The 18,085-nt window shown below is 39.4% G+C and overlaps 1 protein-coding gene across 31 annotated transcripts in view; it reads right to left on the bottom strand.

The window, feature by feature from the left end:
- The window catches only part of MARK3 (microtubule affinity regulating kinase 3), a 124,839-nt gene that overhangs the window by 65,890 nt on the left and 40,864 nt on the right, over positions 1-18,085 (bottom strand). For 24 of the 31 annotated variants that reach the window (XM_035261627.3, XM_035261613.3, XM_035261612.3 and 21 more), the window contains one exon: positions 15,888-15,941. The exons of 3 other annotated variants lie outside the window; for them this stretch is intronic. In XM_035261627.3, the coding sequence (XP_035117518.1) occupies positions 15,888-15,941 (54 nt within the window). Of the gene's footprint in view, positions 1-8,786; positions 8,906-15,887; positions 15,942-18,085 lie in introns of all 31 variants that reach the window. 4 more of the 31 variants (XM_035261626.3, XM_078335826.1, XM_078335833.1 and 1 more) reach the window with 1 other exon arrangement.

Below are 18,085 nucleotides of genomic sequence, written 5' to 3'. Positions count from 1 at the left end.
GTGAGCTACCACACCTGGCCATGGGACATACTAAATTCCTTTAAATGTCTTCTCCCTTTTCATCCTTTAAGTCTCAGGAAGATTCTCTGAAAACTTATCTAAGTCGGTCTCCTTGTTTTACATCATAGCCATCTGTTCACTTCCTTCCCGGGATGTCTTTCAAGTTGTGAAGACACATTTTTGTGCACCTGTTCATTACTCTGTGTCACCCACGGGCAGCATGCCTGTCTCCTTTCACTACTGTATACCTGAAACCAAGCCTGGCACACAACTGAAATGCATTTGTTTGATTAACGCCTGCATGAACGCACTAACTACCAACAATTGTGGTTGAGAGCTAGCTTCAGCATTCTAGTGACCACACAGCTTTTAAATCCTCAGCAGCACAATGCTTGTTGCAGAGCTGTCACAGTTCTGATGACAGAGCAGTGGTCAAATGAAGGCAATCATTTTCAAGTCCCTACTTGAAACTGAAATTAAACAAAGTGAATTAGAGCCAAAGAGCAGGAAAAAGATGGACTATTATAGGAATTCAGGGGATTTGGCTTTAAGTTGCTAAGTTCTGGAGGAATTTGTTAGGCAGCAGTAGATTAATATTCTGCAGACACTGTATTAAAATTTGAGAACTCCTGAGTTACAGCAGAGGTCATAACAGGGATGCAATGTGAAAACAAAGTACAAATTTAATTCTGTAGGCAAAAGGAGCAGCCAAAGACTCCCTAGAAAACTAGTGGCAAGGTTATTAGCCCAAATAACGTAAAATATTCACCACTCTATTGGAATTATGCATCAGGTAGATACTGGCAGGCAGCAAATGTATAAATAAGCTTTATGATAAGCTAAACAAGGAGGACAGGGAGGAAGCAGGAAGCTAACAGTCATCTAGTGCCTGCTGTGGCTGAAGCACATAGCCAGGTGCTGTACTTCTACAATCTTATCTAAGCTTAATTTTCACAACTCCATCAGCTGAGTACGATCATCTCCAGTATACAGAGAAAGACAGCTGAGATAGGTTAGGAAAGTTGTCCGAAGACTCAGCTAATAAATACTGGAGCCAGAATTCTCACTTTGAGTTGCCTGACTCCAAAGTCAACGCTCATCTCAGGATGCCAGACTGCTACCTCAGAAATTTAACTAAAAAAAAGAATCAACAAATTACAAGCAGCTGATACAGAAAAGTCCAGAGCAACTGGTAGGTTTTTTACTAAGTTGACAACTTGCATGCAAGTGAGATAAAAATGCCAGAGACCTCATAATCTCTGAATCTGGTGACCAAAGATGGTTACATTTGGATAGGAATAATTTACTGCAAGGCAAATGTGAACTTTAAAAGAAGTCCATATGAGGACTGTACAGTACAATTTTTAAAGTTTTATAATTGTAAAAGGACATTTAAATAAGAGAAACTCACCTATTTCTACTATCTTAATACAACTTATTTCTTCACATTCCCTTTTCAATCTCTTAGATGTTAATTGGAAAAAAAATCAAATTACATAGAAATGTATAAAGTGAAAGAATTCTCTCCTCACTGATTAATCTATACCCTCCACACATTTTCACATCTTTGAGGGAACTGGTACACAAAAGGAAGATAAACACCTTTGAAGGCAAAGATTAGATATCCTGGCAATGGGGATATCAAGGACACTAAATCTACAGTATCAGAGAAGTAAAGAAACATGTCCCAGTAGCCAGTACCTGGGGTTGTCAAGTATTATTGTAGGAAAAAGAAAAATTTACCTTTTGACAAGTTTAAAAAAAAGGCAAAGAGAAAGAATTTTAGTCTCTAGCTAGTCAAAAATAAAGAAGACAATTTTACCAACCAATATGAAAGTAAAATGAGTACGTGAAGGAGAACACAGGGGTTACTGACATAAAACTGATCTAAAGCATCACAATGAAGATGTTCAGGCTCCCTTCTCCAGATACATAGGTATGGCATGGAAGACCAGGCCACCTAAATCACTCCCTCATCACTGTAAAGAAACTTTGCCTCAATTACCACAGTACCTAAAGGGAAGAATGCATCAAAGGTCCTCTTGGACAAACCAAGACAGAGAGGCTGGCAAAGTTCATGAGAAGGAATTTTCAAGAAAATGCACTTGTGTAAAAAAGGTGGGGGAAAAAACTGCTTCTTAATATACAGAGATCTCTGGAAGGACTCAAAGAAACTGATGTCACTGGCTGCCACAGAGGCAGAGAACTGGCTGGCTGGTCTGGTCTCCCTTGTGCTAGGTAGGTAACCTGTTTTAAAGATGACCCCATCCCCAAGTGCTCCAAGTCTCAAAGACAACTTCCACTCTAACAGCTGGGTATCTCCTCCATCTCCTGGGGCTCTTCCTGAGACTGCCTCAGTACCCAATTCCTGGTCTCTTTTCGCCTGCTTTTTAATTCCTTTACCATCATTTAGTGAATCTTGGGGGAAACAAAGATAAATATCAGTATTTAGTCCTATAGGCTGATATTAATTCCCAATTTTAGAATGGATATTGTAAGTGAAACTGAACTGTAGTTTTCTCTCCTGTTTCTAATATATTTCAATAGCAATGTTTCTGAATTTGTGAAAAGAATTTGGAAGTTCCTCTTCTTAAGTTCTGGAACAGCTGGACAGAGAAAGGCGTACGTACTCACATCTCAAAGAATTCAATAATCAATTCCAGGTTTGGCAATATGAGGTGGGTACCTATTCTCCTTTTAACCACCTTCTCAACTCTGTTGTTATTGATGTGTATCAATTCTTTTCTAGAGTCAATTTTGATAAGTCATGGTTTCCTAGAAAATTATCCATTTCTTTGGGTATTCTAGTATTTTTCAGAGTTGTACAAAAGGTTCCCTTAAAATAATTTAAATTCTTCAGTATCTGGCATTTCCCCTTATTTCCTATTTTGTCTGTGTGTTTTCTCTCCCTTCCTGCTGGCAATACCTAGAAGCTTATCTATTTCATGCCTCTCTTCTCACTCCCTGGCAAAAAGAACAACAACAACAACAAAAACGAAAACACCCCCAAAGTTTTGGACTTACCATTTCTATTGTTTTCAAGTTCATTATTTTCTGCTTTTAATGACTCCTTTTCTGCCTTTACTAACTCCTTATATTATTATTTATTCCTGAGATTTGTTTTGTTCCCTTTTCTAAACGATCAGTTTAATACGTAATGCATTCCCTGTCATTCTTGTTTAATAATGTTTAAGGGTATAAATTTCCTGGACTACCAAAAAGCAGTACTACACATTTTTTTATTATCATTAATTTCTAGATATACTGCAATTTTGGTTTGTAATTTTTCTTTGATCCAAGAATTCTAAGTTCCACATGTTTGAGTCTTTTGTTTGGTTCTATTGTTATTGCTCTACATCAGAAACTATAGCCTAGAGAGATGTTAGCCTGGCTTATTCAAATGTTATGTATTGCCCAACTCTGAGAAAACAATTTACCTCATAGTCATCACACACTGGAATAGTTATGACAATAATATCCTAGCTGTTATGTATCCTGAAAAAGGGGTTAAAATTGAACAGCTATAATATGGACTAATGGAGGTGTTGTATATTAAGATATGTACCTTTTTTCCCCCTGTTTACCGTGTCATTCATGAATGGCATAAGAGACTTAAGTTATAAAGTCTTTTCTGTCATGCCTGTGTTTCTATCAATGTAGCTCTGATTTTCACCTATGTATTTTGGGGTTCTAGTTATCATTTGGTGTCCTATCATTAAAAATAAAATTTAAAAATATGAAAATAAAATAACTGCCTTCAAAATGGCAATTGGTAAGTGAACCAGAATAACCACTCTGAAGAACAAAGCATGTGTGTAGACATGCAGACTGTCCACAATGCAGATAGTAAAGAAAGGAGAAGTGAGGCAGCAAGTGATTATACAGATGAAAAACCGTGAAACTGAATCCCTGCCTCATAACACGTGACTGCTGGTGGTTTAAAGATAATTTTAAACATTTGAAGACAACAGAGAAGAATACTTTTTATGACTCCAGGTAGAGAAGAATTTCTTAAAGAAGACACAAAAAGTACAAAGCATATGTATATATATATATATATATTTTTTTTTTTTTTTTTTAAAAGACTGATAAATTCAGCTGCTTCAAAGTTAGGAGCCTCTGCTATTCACTAGGAGACAATATCAAGAGAGTGAAGATATACCATCAAGTAGAAGATATGTGCCACATTTATAATAGAATCCAGGATATATAATTATATCCTAAAATAAGAAAAAAATCCACTAGAAATTAAAAGAAACAAATAGGCACAAAAAACTAAATATGAAAAAATGCGTGACCTCATCAGTAATCAGGAAAATGTTACATTAAAACCACAATGAGATTTTGTTTTTCTTTTTTTTGAGAGAGGATCTCGCTCTGTTGCCCTGGCTGGGGTGCAGTGGTATGATCACAGCTCACTGCAGCTGTGAACTCCTGGGCTTAATCAATCTTCAGCTTCTCAAGAATGTGAGACCACAGCTATGTATCACCATGCCCAGCTAATTAAAAATATGTATTTTTGTAGATACAGTTTTGCTCTGTTGCCCAGGCTGGTCTTGAACTCCTGCTGGGATTACAGAAGTGAGTCACCATGCCTGGCTAAATATCACTTTTGTATTTACTAAACTGATGGTATATCTTTTTAAAAAAATTCTTTTGAGACAGTCTCACTCTGTTGCTAGGCTGGAGTGCAGTGGCGTGATCTTGGCTCACTGCAACCTCCGCCTCCCAGGTTCAAGCAATTCTCCTGTGATGGCACAAATTTTAAAAAATCAGAGAAAATCAAATTTTGATAAGGATGCTAACATTACTTGTGCTCTCTTACAAGCTACTGATGAAAATATAAATTAGCACACCTGCTCTGGAAATAATCTGACCTTTTCTAATGAAAGAGGAGGATGTGCAGACAGAACCCGTGATACAAGAATTCTAAGTATATAGCTTTAAGAAATACTTCACAAGTGTGCCAGGACATACAAAGGACAATTCACAGCGGTCATGTTTGCAATATAAAAAGCAATCCAAATGTCCCTGAACCACAGAATGGATAAATACAGACTGGCATATTCACATAATGGGATACTCTAAATTCTTGAAAATGGACATAGCAGTGAAGGTGAATTATAGCAAAATATATCAACATGGAACGCAATGTAGGTAAAAGAAAGCACCGGGCATGGTGGTTCATGCCTGTAATCCCAGCACTTTGGGAGGCTAAGAGGGGGCAGATCACTTGAGGTCAGGAGTTCGAGACCAGCCTGGCCAACGTGGTGAAACCCGTCTCTACTAAAAATACAAAAATTGGTCAGGTATGGTGGTGTGCGCCTGTAATCCCAGCTACTTGGGAGGCTGAGACAGGAGAATCACTTGAACCCAGGAGGAAGAGGCTGCGGTGAGCTGAGATCGTGCCACTGCACTCCAGCCTGGACAACAAGAGCGAAACTCTGTCTTTAAAAAAAAAAAAAAGCAAGCAAGCAAAAGCAAATAGGAGAATACATATAGCATGAGTATATTTATACAATGTTTAAAACTTTACACTACATTGGCCAGGCACAGTGGCTCATGCCTGTAATCTGAGCACTTTGGGAGGCCAAGGTGGGTGGATCGCTTGAGGTCAGGAGTTCGAGACCAGCCTGGCCAACATGACGAAACCTGGTCCATAGTAAAAATACAAAAATTAGCTGGGTGTGGTGGTGGGTGCCTATAATCCCAGCTACAGGAGGCTGAGGCATAAGAATCACTTGAACCTGGGAGGCAGAGGTTACTGTGAGCCGAGATGGCACCACTGCACTCCAGCCTAGGAGACAGTGTGAGACTCAGTCTCAAAAAAAAAGCCCAACAAACCCAAAAGAAACAAAAAACAGACAAAAAAAACCTTTACACTACATTGATAAGGGATCCATATGTGGTAAAATTATACAGACAAGCAAGAAAATACTGAGAAAATCCTTGTTAGTGGTTACCCGGTAGGTGGGAAATGAAGAAGGGGAATCAGGTTGAGGAGGGCCACAATATGGAACTGATTTAAAGGTATTGTTGAAGATCTATTTCTTAAACCAGGTAGTATAAGGGTGTTCATCTCATATACGTATTTATACACTAAACATGGAACAAAACATTCTTTTGTATGTAGTCAGTATTTAGTAAAAATTAAAAACTGAATTTAAAAAATTGCTTTGCTTCAGCTGATTAATACAACAAAGTAGTTTTCTAAAAATGTAAAACAAGAGTAGCAACAATGTGTGTTTTCTTAAGAGATAGGGTCTTGCTCTGTCGCCCAGGCTGGAGTGCCGTGGCATGAACATGGTTCAGTGGAGCGTCGACCTCCTGGGCTCAAGCAATCCTTCAGTCTCAGCCTGCCAAGTAGCTGGGACTACAGGTACATACCACCACATCTGGCTAATTTCTGTATGTAGAGACAGGGTTTTGCCATGTTGCCCAGATTGGTCTTGAACTCCTAAGCTCAGCAATCTGCCTGCCTCGGCTCTACAAAGTGCTGGGATTACAGGCCTAAGTCACCACACCTGGCCAATAATGTGGTTTTTATGATCAAATATTTCAAAGACAAACTAAGAATTTTCTCATCCCCCAAACTCAAGGTTCTGGTGGTCAAGATTCCTAGAATCAGAGCAACATCAGAAAAAAAAAATTTAGTGTGAAAATGAATTTGGTATTAACAAAATTAACTTATCAGATTTTACTAGGTATCTACCACCTGCAAGGTGAATTTCAGTATGTTCCTTTGCTTCCTTCCCATATGAAAAGTACTATGAACGACTGGCTCTCCAAGGGAAAGAAAGCTATTTGAGGCTATGGATTTAGGTTCTAATGCTAGTTCAGTCCCTTATTCACTGGATGAGTGAACAAGCCACAAAAATCTTAGAGAGCTACCTATTTATCTATAAGATAGATTTTACAAACATCGACTTCACAGGATTGTTGTGAAAAGTACATGCAATGATGTAAAGTATGTACAGTCATTAAAACTTTGGCTCCAGGATCATACGACCTAATCCCAACCCAGCTGCACCACTCACTGAGTCTAGGTAACTTGACCTCCCTGGCCCTGTCAACTCTACAATTAAAGGATGTTTGACATACAGAGTGCATGGAATAGCACCTGCTACATAATAAACACTAGACATGTGATTGGGATTCTAGCTATGTTGCTGTTATAATTCTCTCACAAAGGTCTAATTTGAACCCAAGTTTATATTTTCTGCAAATGGGTTTGGGCTATGCTCTAAGTTTAACCTACTTAAAACACTTGGTTCCTTGGTGACTTTTACAAAATGGCATAATGAATCATTGATACAATGATCACCGTATGCTGGGTATGGTGATGTGTGCCTATAATCCTAGCTCCTTGGAAGGCAGATTGGAATCCTCAGAAGGATGCTTGAATCCAGGAGTCTGAGAATAGCTTGGTCAAGACAGTGAGACCTTGCTTCTCAAAACATATAAACAAACCCCCAAAATACACTCTAATATTCTCAGTTTACAATGTATTCTAAATATCAAGTGGTATTATTTCTTGCCAAAACAAAAATAAGTCTGGCAATACATTTAAAAGTTTATAAGGATTAAAGAAGCAACAATATTGAAGCTGTATTTTTTTCCTATTTCTTCTACCTCTTTTGAAGTCTAAAAAAATATATACATTTTTATTCTCAATATTTTAAATATGTAAAATCCAGGCTGGGGGCAGTGACTCATGCCTATAATTGCACTGCTTTGGGAGGTCAAGACGGGAGGATTGCTTGAGCCCAGAAGTTCCAGGCTGCAGTGAGCTATAATCGCGACATTGCACTTCAGCTTGGTCTACAAGGTAAAACCCGGAATCAATCAATCAATCAATCAGTCAAAGAAGCATCTGTCTTGGATTTCATTTGTGCCATCCCCTATTTGTATTAATTTATCAGATTTATGACACTGACTGAATGTGGACACTGGATTGTATGTGACAGGCAAAACTGTAACAACCATTTTTACAGTGGTTACTACTTTTGTTAATGGCCTGCACTACTGACTGCTATAAGTCAATATAAAAAAACGAAAGCAAAAGGCAGTTAAAAAGAGAAGAAAAAGATGGAAAGAGTTGTTCAATGAAAAGGATTCCCAAAGTAACTTCTGCTTCACCCAACAGAGAAAAGAGACCAGGAACTGGGTACTAAGGCATTCCTAGGAAGAGTTCCAGAGAGGGAGGAAGTATTCAGCAGTGGAAGCTGTCTATGAAACTTAGAATATGTGGGGAAGGAGTCATCTTTAAAATAATGTTACTTTGTCAGGCATGGTGGCTCATGCCTGTAATCCAGCACTTTTAGAAGCGAGTGGATCACTTGAGGTCAGGAGTTTGAAACCAGCCTGGCCAACATGGCAAAACCCTACCTCTACTAAAAATACAAAAATAAGCTGGGTGTAGCAGCAGGTGCCTGTAATCTCAGCTGCTTGGGAGGCTGAGGCAGGAGAATCACTTGAACTCAGGAGGCGAAGGTTGCAGTGAGTCGAAATTGCGCCACTGCACTCCAGCCTGGGTAACAGAGGGAGGCTGTCAAATAAAAAAATAAAATAAACAAATAAAATAGGTTACTTTAGTTGGGTGTGGTGGTGCGCACCTCTAGTCCCAGCTACCTTAGGAGGCTGAGTTAGAAGGATACTTGAGCCCAGAAATTCAAGGCTGCAGTGAGCTCTAGTCTTGCCGCTACATTCCAGTCTGCACAACAAAACAAGACCCCATCAATCAATCACTTAATCAATAAAATAAATAAATAAAGAAGTCAGGTTACCTTTTGGAAGAGGAGAGAAATTAAGAACTTTAGGGGAAACTGAAGGCAGACCAGGAGCCATTCTCATCTGGGTTGTGTACTGGGATCACCACATCTCTAGACCCACCAAGATAGGACCTCTAGGGAGGAAAGTACTGTGAAGGAAATATGCTTTTTTCAAACTCCACAAATGTTTCTAATGCACAAGAAGGGTTGAAAGCTACTGGTTTAAGAAAACCAAATCAACGGTGCCCTAAATAACCCAGTGGTGGCAGCAGTAAAAGTACACAACAGATCACATGAAAAGCATGAACTGGTTCTCCCTGCTTTCAAATTATAAGGTTCCCTGATATGTCCCACAACCAAGATTCCCTAGGATGTCAAAAAAGGCCACTACTTCTACGGAGCTATAAGCACTAACAGTGGCTCCAAAGCAAACACCAACTTTAAAAAGAAAACAGCTTCCTCCTCCTGGGTAGGTGTCTGGTGCTTGAGGGGATCAGAGTGGACCAGGCTTGAGGGGCACAATGAATAAAATATTAATTCACAGAAATAACTTCCAGAAATGACCTAATAAGATTATTCTTGACTGAACCAGATTCTAAATTCTTCTACTTTTCTTTAATATCTGGCTACAACTTGCCAATGAAAAAGAAACTGCTCAATTCTGGAAGTCCTATAAACCAAAGTCAACAACTCAATGCAAATTTCAAGTCTCATGCCTGACGTGTAGGCCACACAGAGCATTCACCAGAATGCCAGATACCATAACCAGAGACATTCAAACTGTGAACCAGGACAAGAGGCTGTGGACTGTAGGCTATGGACAGCTTTTTCCAAGACTGTCAGAACAAGACTTCGTAACAAGGCTTTTACCCCTCCTAATTTTTCCTTACTAATGCCTTCATCTTTCACTTTGGCAGGACCGTGCTGCAGCTAAAAGTTCACAATTGGGAGCTTCTGTGGGTAACCTGCACACCCTGCTTTATAATTAGCCCAGTCACGGGATGCTGGATTGCCTCCTCAACAGGGAGGAAATCTGCAGTTCATGACGCTTCTCATTGCGATTTGGTAGGGTAGAGAAGACTACCAGGTTACAATGGGCAGACTCCTTATTTGTCTATACAATTTTAGTTGATTTGGTTCATGGAAGCCCTGGCTAAGGAGCAGACTCTAAATGCTTGGTATGATCCTCATGATAGTCATAATAGCAGTCTCTGGGACTCCCAGAGTGTTAAGTGTCTCCATATAGCCACCTGTCAGATATCAAATGGTTTCTCTCTGGCTAGAACAACAAAAACTCAGAAGAAACACATGATAATGAGAACACCTTATCAATGGCATGCTGAAATGGGAAACCCAAAATGATGGCAACTGAGAACAGAAGGGATATCCTAGGTTTTGGTTACACTCTTACCTAGGTGAGAGCCTGACCAAAAGTGGGGAGAGGATTGATTGTTAAATAAAAATTACAGGAAGCCATTGTCTGGGACTCAGCTCCTACATTAGGCCTCAGGAGACCAAATTAAAATTAAAAATGGAGTAATCCCTCCTAAAGCTTCACATTCCCAAACCTAAACTAAGTTATCTGACCTTCCTAGAAATCAGAAAAAAAGGAGATAACAGGTAATTTCCCGAACAGGACAGTTTATTATGTATTTATTTATTTTCTGAGACAGAGTCTCATTCTGTCACCCAAGCTAGAGTGCAGTGGCCTGATCTTGGCTCACTGCAACCTCTGCCTCTCAGGTTCAAGCTGTTCTCATGCCTCAGCCTCGTGGGTAGCTGGGGCTATGCCACCATGCCCAGCTAATTTTTGTATTTTTAATAAAGACAGGGTTTCACCATGTTGGCCAGGGTGGTCCCGAACTCCTGGCCTCAGGTGATCTGCCTACCTCAGTCTCTCAAAATGCTGGGATTACAGGTGTGTCCCACTGCGCCCAGCCCCCCGATTGAAAATTTATACTGTCCTGGCTGGGACAGTGGCTCACGCCTATAATCTCAGCACTTTGGGAGGCTGAGGTGGGTGGATCACCTGAGGCCAAGATTTTGAGACCAGCCTGGCCAACATAGCAAAACTCTGTCTCTACTAAAAATACAAAAATTATCTGGGCGTGGTGGCATGCACTTGTAGTCCCAGCTACTCGGGGGGCTGATGCAGGAGAATCTCTTGAACCCGGGAGGTGGAGGTTGCAGTGAGCTGAGATCATGACACTGCACTCCAGCCTGGACAACAGGGCGAGACTCTGTCTAAAAAAACAAACAAACAAAAAAACTTTAGCTGGCACCATAATGAAGTTCCTACTGCTTTAATCCTTACAGAAAAAAAATGTAGTGTGAATTAACCTGATGTTAACTAATCAGTTATTTTTCTATGTGGTGTAGTCTATTGCGCAGTCTATTGTTCTGTTTCCTTGTCCCTGCCTTACAAAAAGTAACTCCGAAAGGACCAATACACTCTTTGTGCTTTGCTTTAGCTTCTTTCTTTGAGACAGTTTTGCTCTGCTGCCCAGGCTGGAGTGCAGGGGCACCATCATAGTTCACTACAGCCTTCAACTCCTAGACTCAAGCGATCCTTCCATCTCAGCCTCCTGAGTAACTGGGACTACAGGTACACACCACCACATCTGCTTAATTTGTTTTATTTATTTATTTATTTATTTTGTAGAGACAGGCCTCTCTATGTTGCCTAGGCTGGTCTCAAATTCCTGCGCTCAAGTGATCCTCTTGCCTCAGCCTTCCAAAGTGCTGGGATTACAGGAGTTAGCCACTGAGCCTGGCCTGCCTCAGCATTCTTCAGTCTTTGTCTCTAAAGCCAACTTCTGCTCAGCTCATAGGAACACTTATTCTATTTTATGGAATGCAGTGTTGCCCTATTTTAGAATCACGATAAGGCCAGCTGAAGGAAGGAAGAATGGAAGGAAGGAAGAATGGAAGGAAGGAAGGAAGGAGACTGAGGTGGGTATAAGCAGGATTTCCCCACAAAGACCCTGATGAAATCTACAGTCAATAATACTTCAACAAATCTTACTGGGTATTTCGCATATATTTGTGTTTTCTTCTGTAAATCTCATTAAAATTTAAAAACACAGGGATTTCCCTTTCTATCCTAGTAAGTCTAGATTTAAGAATGGTGGTTAAATCTTACTCAAAATATGCTTTACTACTGGGTCAGCAGTATCAACTTAGAAGGATGAATTCTCCATTGAAAGGTCTTGTTCTTGCCTTAATATTTTAATTGGATGGAGACTTCCATATGCAATTTATATAGCAGCTAATACAAAAGACCCATTATTCCAAAATGCCCCAAAAGACTGGAATTAAGGCAGAAAATCAATTAAAGGAATTTTAGCAGGAATCCAACAAATTCAGGTGGCAGGGGGAAAATAATTCCAAGTATGGAATAAAGTAGACCTCTGTTCAGGGCAACTCCTGTGGGAGTACCCAGAGAGGCTGAGGGTATTTACTCTGGAGAAGAGAAAATCAAGAAGACCCAAAATAGCAACTTCTAAGGGCTATGTTTGGAGTGACTATAACTCCATATGGTAAAATAGAGAACAGTGTTGTAGAAGTTTCCAGAAGACAAATGCTATTCTGAAGTAAGGGGAAAAGGCTCTAATAACAAAGCCACTGAACACTGGCATAAGATGCTATGGGAAGGAGAGCGTCTCTATACCTGAATGTGCTCAAGGTTGGCTAACCAACCAACTATCATGAATACATTGTTTAAAAAATCAATTATTTTATTTCATTACATGTTACAAATTTCTTGGTGTTTTTTTTTTTTTTTTGAGACGAAGTCTTACTCTGCTGCCTCCTGGGTTCAAGCAACTCTCCTGCCTCAGCTTCCTGACCCAGCTAGTTTTTGTATTTTTAGTAGAGACAGGGTTTCACCATGTTGGCCAGGCTGGTCTGGAACTCCTGACCTCAACTGGTCTGCCCACCTCAGCCTGGGTGTGGTGGCTCACACCTGTAATCCCAGCACTTGGGGAGGCTAAGGCAGGTGGCTAAGGGAGGCTAAGGTCAGGAGTTTGAGACCAGACCCGCTTGGCTAACATGGCAAAACCCCCATCTCTACTAAAAATAAAAAAATTAGCCAGGTGTAGTGGTGTACACCTGTAGTCCTAGCTACTCAGGAGGTTGAGGGAGAAGAATAGCTTGAACCCAAAAGGCGGAGGTTGCAGTGAACTCAGATCACGCTACTGCACTCCAGCCTGGTCGACAGAGCGAGACTCCAACTCAAAAAAAAAAAAAAAAAAAAAAAAATCTGACCTAAAATATGCTTAAAAATAGAATAGCATCCCAGATATAGTAGTGAGAAGTTAGAAGGTATATAGCCAGATGCTGTGGTGTGCCTTTGTAGTCCCAGCTACTTGGGAGGCTGAAGTGGGAAGACTGCTTATGCCCAGAAGTTCGAGTCCAGACTGGGCAACAGACCAAGACTCATCTCTTAAAAAAAAAAAAAGTACAAAAACAGTGGTGAAAAATAAATCTCTCACTAAAATCTAACGCTTATTAATTCAATGGCTAGAAAAATACAAAGGAAAAATGAAGAGACTCATCTGTGAAAATAACGTCAATTTGCAGAGTCAACTCAGGTTTACTTATATGTGCATTTAGTAAATATTCATGACCCAGCGTGCAAGCCTGAGTATCACGAAACTGATATTTTAACACGTGTGTTCAAACACTGCCTGAATGAGCCAGTCTACCTTTTTTGGTAGTGGCAGTAAAAACAGACTGCATACTGTTGATGGTAGAATGTTCTTTACAATGAATCTTAGCTGCTAGGGCATGCTCCATGGCTTTAAATCACTATCTAAGAGAGCTGTTCCTGAAGTAAGTGTGATACAGCTATGAATAGTGCTGAGAAGAAAAAGGACTGCAAGAATGACTGTTCCAAAGGGGGCTGACAAGGTCTCCTGGAACACTCTACATTGTTGCAAAATGGCAGGAGTTGGTAGGGGGACTAGGGGAGGCTGGAGATAAGAAACCTGGTGAAAAAGAATGTGAAAGAAATGCTTCTAATTATATATACTTATATATATATTATATATAATATAAAATGCTTCTAATTTACTTTACATCAAGTTATACACACACTTTTATTTATTTTCATACACACAATTTTAAACAATGCCATGTAATATTATACTTATCAAGCTATTTAACTTGGGATAGAGCTAGCTTTAGAATCGGTCTTCTGTGGATGGTTCATACTTGAATGATACCACAAACAAATCTTCACACTAGTGGGCTAACCAAACAAACTAATAATAATGTAACAAACAATAAAAGAGCAGCAATTAAAAATCAGGACCAATAAAATAAAATAAAAATGAAGAAAGGAAGGAAGCAAACAAGAAGAAAAAACTGCAGCCAACTTGATACAACACCATGATAAAATTTTTTCCTGGAAAACTGCTAGGATTACAATTATATCCAGAAACACATGAATAGTGAAAGGTATGTAACATCATAGACTACTCAATTAGAGTCCTCAGTAAACATCTGTGTAAGTTTTTAGTTCTGAATACCAAATTTTAGTAACCCCTAATGTATTTATTAGCACCAAGTCCTTAGAAAAACTAATATAGAAAGTTTAAGGAAATAGACAAGATTTAACTCTTCAGAGCAAAGGACTGGAATTTTTAGATGTTACATGACCACTTTGAGAAGCCTTAAAGCCCATATGGGTTGCAGATCACAAAACTACTAGTCTCAATAACATTTTTAGTGCAAGATAAAGTCCATCTCCTTCCCCACCTCCCACACACATAACAGAGACAGGGCTTCAAAATTACCAGGATATAAATAACCATGAGGAATACATTAGTAATATATATACAGCATTGCACTTATCAAAATATCTTACAAATGTATAGTGCAGTGCAGTTTACAAAGCTCTTTTACATGCGTTATTTTAATAATAGTCACATCCATCATGAGAAGATTAAATTATCTCCATTTTAAATTTATTGTTTATTTATTTATTTATTTTGAGACGGAGCCTTGCTCTGACAACAGGCTGGAGTGCAGTGGCCTGATCTTGGCTCACTGCAATCTCTACCTCCCGGTTCAAGCAGTTCTCCTGTTTCAGCCTCTCAAGCATCTGGGACTACAGGTGCACGCCACCACATCCGGCTTTTTTTTTTAATTTTTTAATTTTAGTAGAGATGGGTTTCACCATGTTGACCAGGATGGTCTTGATCTCCTGACCTTGTGATCCGCCCGCCTCAGCCTCCCAAAGTGCTGGGATTACAAAAGTGAGCCACTGCGTGCCTAGCCAATTATCTCCATTTTAAAGGTGAGAAACCCAAGGTCCAGAAAGGTTAAGTTCCTTGCTCAAGGTCAAATCAGACATCTCGTTAAGTGGCAGAGCCAGGACTTAAATTCAGTACTTCCTGCTCCTAGTTCATGGTCTTTGTACCTGCCCAACTACTACAGGCCAAATCCAAAAATCAAATGAAGTATGTAAAAAGGCTCTGCCAAGCTAAGAACAACTAGAAAGATTTTCTTATGAAGATCATTAATTATTTGCTGATGTACCTACCAGTGAAATACCTACGCTTGGGCCCTACCTAATTGCGTAGGCATTATTATGCAAGTGTTAAGACTTTCAAAAATTTGCCCAGGTGATTCTAAAAGGCACTAGGACAAAGACTTGATCGATGTTAAATGAAACCAATGGCGATAATGCTTTATGAACATGCTTTTCCACTTTTAGTTTTACTTTTACATTTCCCTTTTATATTAACCGTCACTCCTTAATCAGACGTGGTATGTCAAGGGTTTAAGGAAGCCAAAGTGTTGACTTTAAAATTTTCAGTATTAGCTATAAGAAAGGTACAAATCTGCACAATATCAATTACATGAAAACATTTTTGTAGACTCTAGTCAATATTTAGAATATTCAATAAAAAGTACAGGTAAATCTTCGACTGAAGATAACCCAACCATTTTTATGAAATACTACATTAAGCTGCACTAATTTGAGGAATAGGAAACTTTATGGCATTAAACATAAAATAAAAATAACAGCTGAGGTATTTAAGGGACAAATTAGATGGCAATTAGAACTGACAATTGTTTAAAAAATACTGGACATTGAACCAATCTTACCTTTTGTAGACTTGTTGGATTCAACTGAGTTTTGTCAATTATTTTTATTGCAACCTAGAAAAAAATATTTATGGATTTTAAGAATCTAGTAATTATGGACTGATAAATGCCAAGATATATGGCATTGTTAAGAAGCAAGCAAGCAAGCAAACAAACCTCAAAACCTAAAACTCAGCTGGTTACAATAAGCAATTGTAACTTTATAAAACTGTGTAACTGAAAATAGAAGCTTCCATACCAATGCTTTTTGACTAAATTTCTCTCTACCTTAAATACAAGAGAACCTAATAGTCAAATCACCCCTATTTGGCCTGAAGAAGTTATAGATGATAGATATTTGTCCCTTTACAATTCTTTAGGACTAAGGGTCCCCCTATAAAAGGGAGGGGGAAAATATGTCACAAGTTTTTGAACCAGAGCAACTCCATCTTGAAAAGGGGCTGAGTAAAATAAGTGTGAGACCTACTGAGCTGCATTCCCAGGAGGTTAGGCATTCTTAGTCACAGGATGAGACAGGAGGAGCTCGGCACAAGACACAGGTCATAAAGACCCTGCTGACAGAACAGGATGTGGTAAAGCAGCAGGCCAAAACCCACCAAAACCAAGATGGCGATGAAAAGCGTCCTCTGGTCATACTCACTCCTCATTATACACTAATTATAATGTATCAACATGCTAAAAGACACTCCCACCAGCATCATGACAGTTTACAAATGCCACAGCTACTTTGAGAAGTTACCCTAAATAGTCCCCTAAAAGGGGAGGGACCTTCAGTTCCAGGAAATCTCTGCCCTTTTCCCAGAGAGCTCATGAATAATCCATCCCTTGTTTAGCAATATCAAGAAATCACTGTAAGTAGACCCAGTCAAACAGCCCATGCTCTCTGTCTCTGGAGTAGCCATTCTTTTGTTTCTTTACTTCTTCTTCTTCTTCTTTTTTTTTTTTTAAGGCAGAGTCTCCCTCTGTTGCCCAGGCTGGAGTGCAGTAGCACGCTCTCGGCTCACTGCAACCTCTGCCTCCCAGGTTCTAAGTGATTCTCCCGCCTCAGCCTCCGAAGTAGCTGGGATTACAGGCATTCACAACCACACCTGGCTAATTTTGTATTTTTAGTCAAGATGTGGTTTCGCCATGTCAGCCAGGCTGGTCCTGAACTCCTGATCTCAGGTGATCCACCTTCCTTGGCCTCCCAAAGTGCTGGGATTACAAGCATAAGTCACTGTGCCTGGCCTGTTTCTTTACTTCTTTAATAAACTTCCTTTCACTTAAAGGAAAAAAAAAAGAAAAAAAGAAAAACAAATTGGGGCTTCAACCTAATAAGGGTATAAGCAAATTGGGGCTTCAATCTAATAAGGGTACTGTTACAACATTTTATATTTAAGTTACTTATAGACAAGTTACTTACAGACATCTCCTCCAAACCAAGAAAAAAAAAAAGAGAAATTATACACAGAAAGCAATTCTAAAAACATATGCAATGTAGTAAATCTTTTATTTACAATTTACTGACACTTCAAATTTAGCTGACTCTGGGATAAGTAAGCATACAAATAGGTAGCTGTTGTATCTGAAAACTTTAAGAACATTTTATTTTTTTAAAAAGTAGAAAAGCCCTTTGGGCAGTTGAAGAAGAAAAGGGAACTAGGTCGAAGGCAATCTGTGGGCTAACCAAGTGAATACATACAGAGGCAACAAAAGGGTCACCTAGCATCCTTTGTTCAGAAAGGGTGAATAAGCCCCAGCCAGTATTTTTAAAAACCATTAGGATATACAGGACGTACCACAGCTTCTATAGCTTCTGGTCAGCTTATCACTGTGGGGTTAAAAATGATTTCTGAATGGGGAAAGAACGAAAGGGACGACAGAAGGGAACAAAAGTGGAGACTTTGCCATGACCAGGGAATATAAAGTAACTCAGCTTTGCACTCACTTTGAGCTCCAGAACAGCAAATGAGCCCACCTCCACAAGATCAAAGAGGCTGTGCTTCCTACTGGACACCCTGCAGGACACAGGAAGATCCACCCCTGGAGAAAGCATCTATAGCCAAAGACCAGGGAATGAGCTTAAGAGTTTCTCTACAACAAAGGTTCCCACTTTTTGGTCACCTTTTACACTCTTAAAGGTTACTGATGTCCCCCAAATGTGGGTTGTATCAATGAATATTTACCATAATACAAGTAAACACTGAGAAACTGTAAAA

Source organism: Callithrix jacchus, chromosome 8, assembly GCF_049354715.1.
Source record: "Callithrix jacchus isolate 240 chromosome 8, calJac240_pri, whole genome shotgun sequence".
Taxonomy (NCBI): domain Eukaryota; kingdom Metazoa; phylum Chordata; class Mammalia; order Primates; family Cebidae; genus Callithrix; species Callithrix jacchus.
Note: the sequence above shows the minus strand (reverse complement) of the source record. Positions and strands in the feature narration are given on the sequence as shown.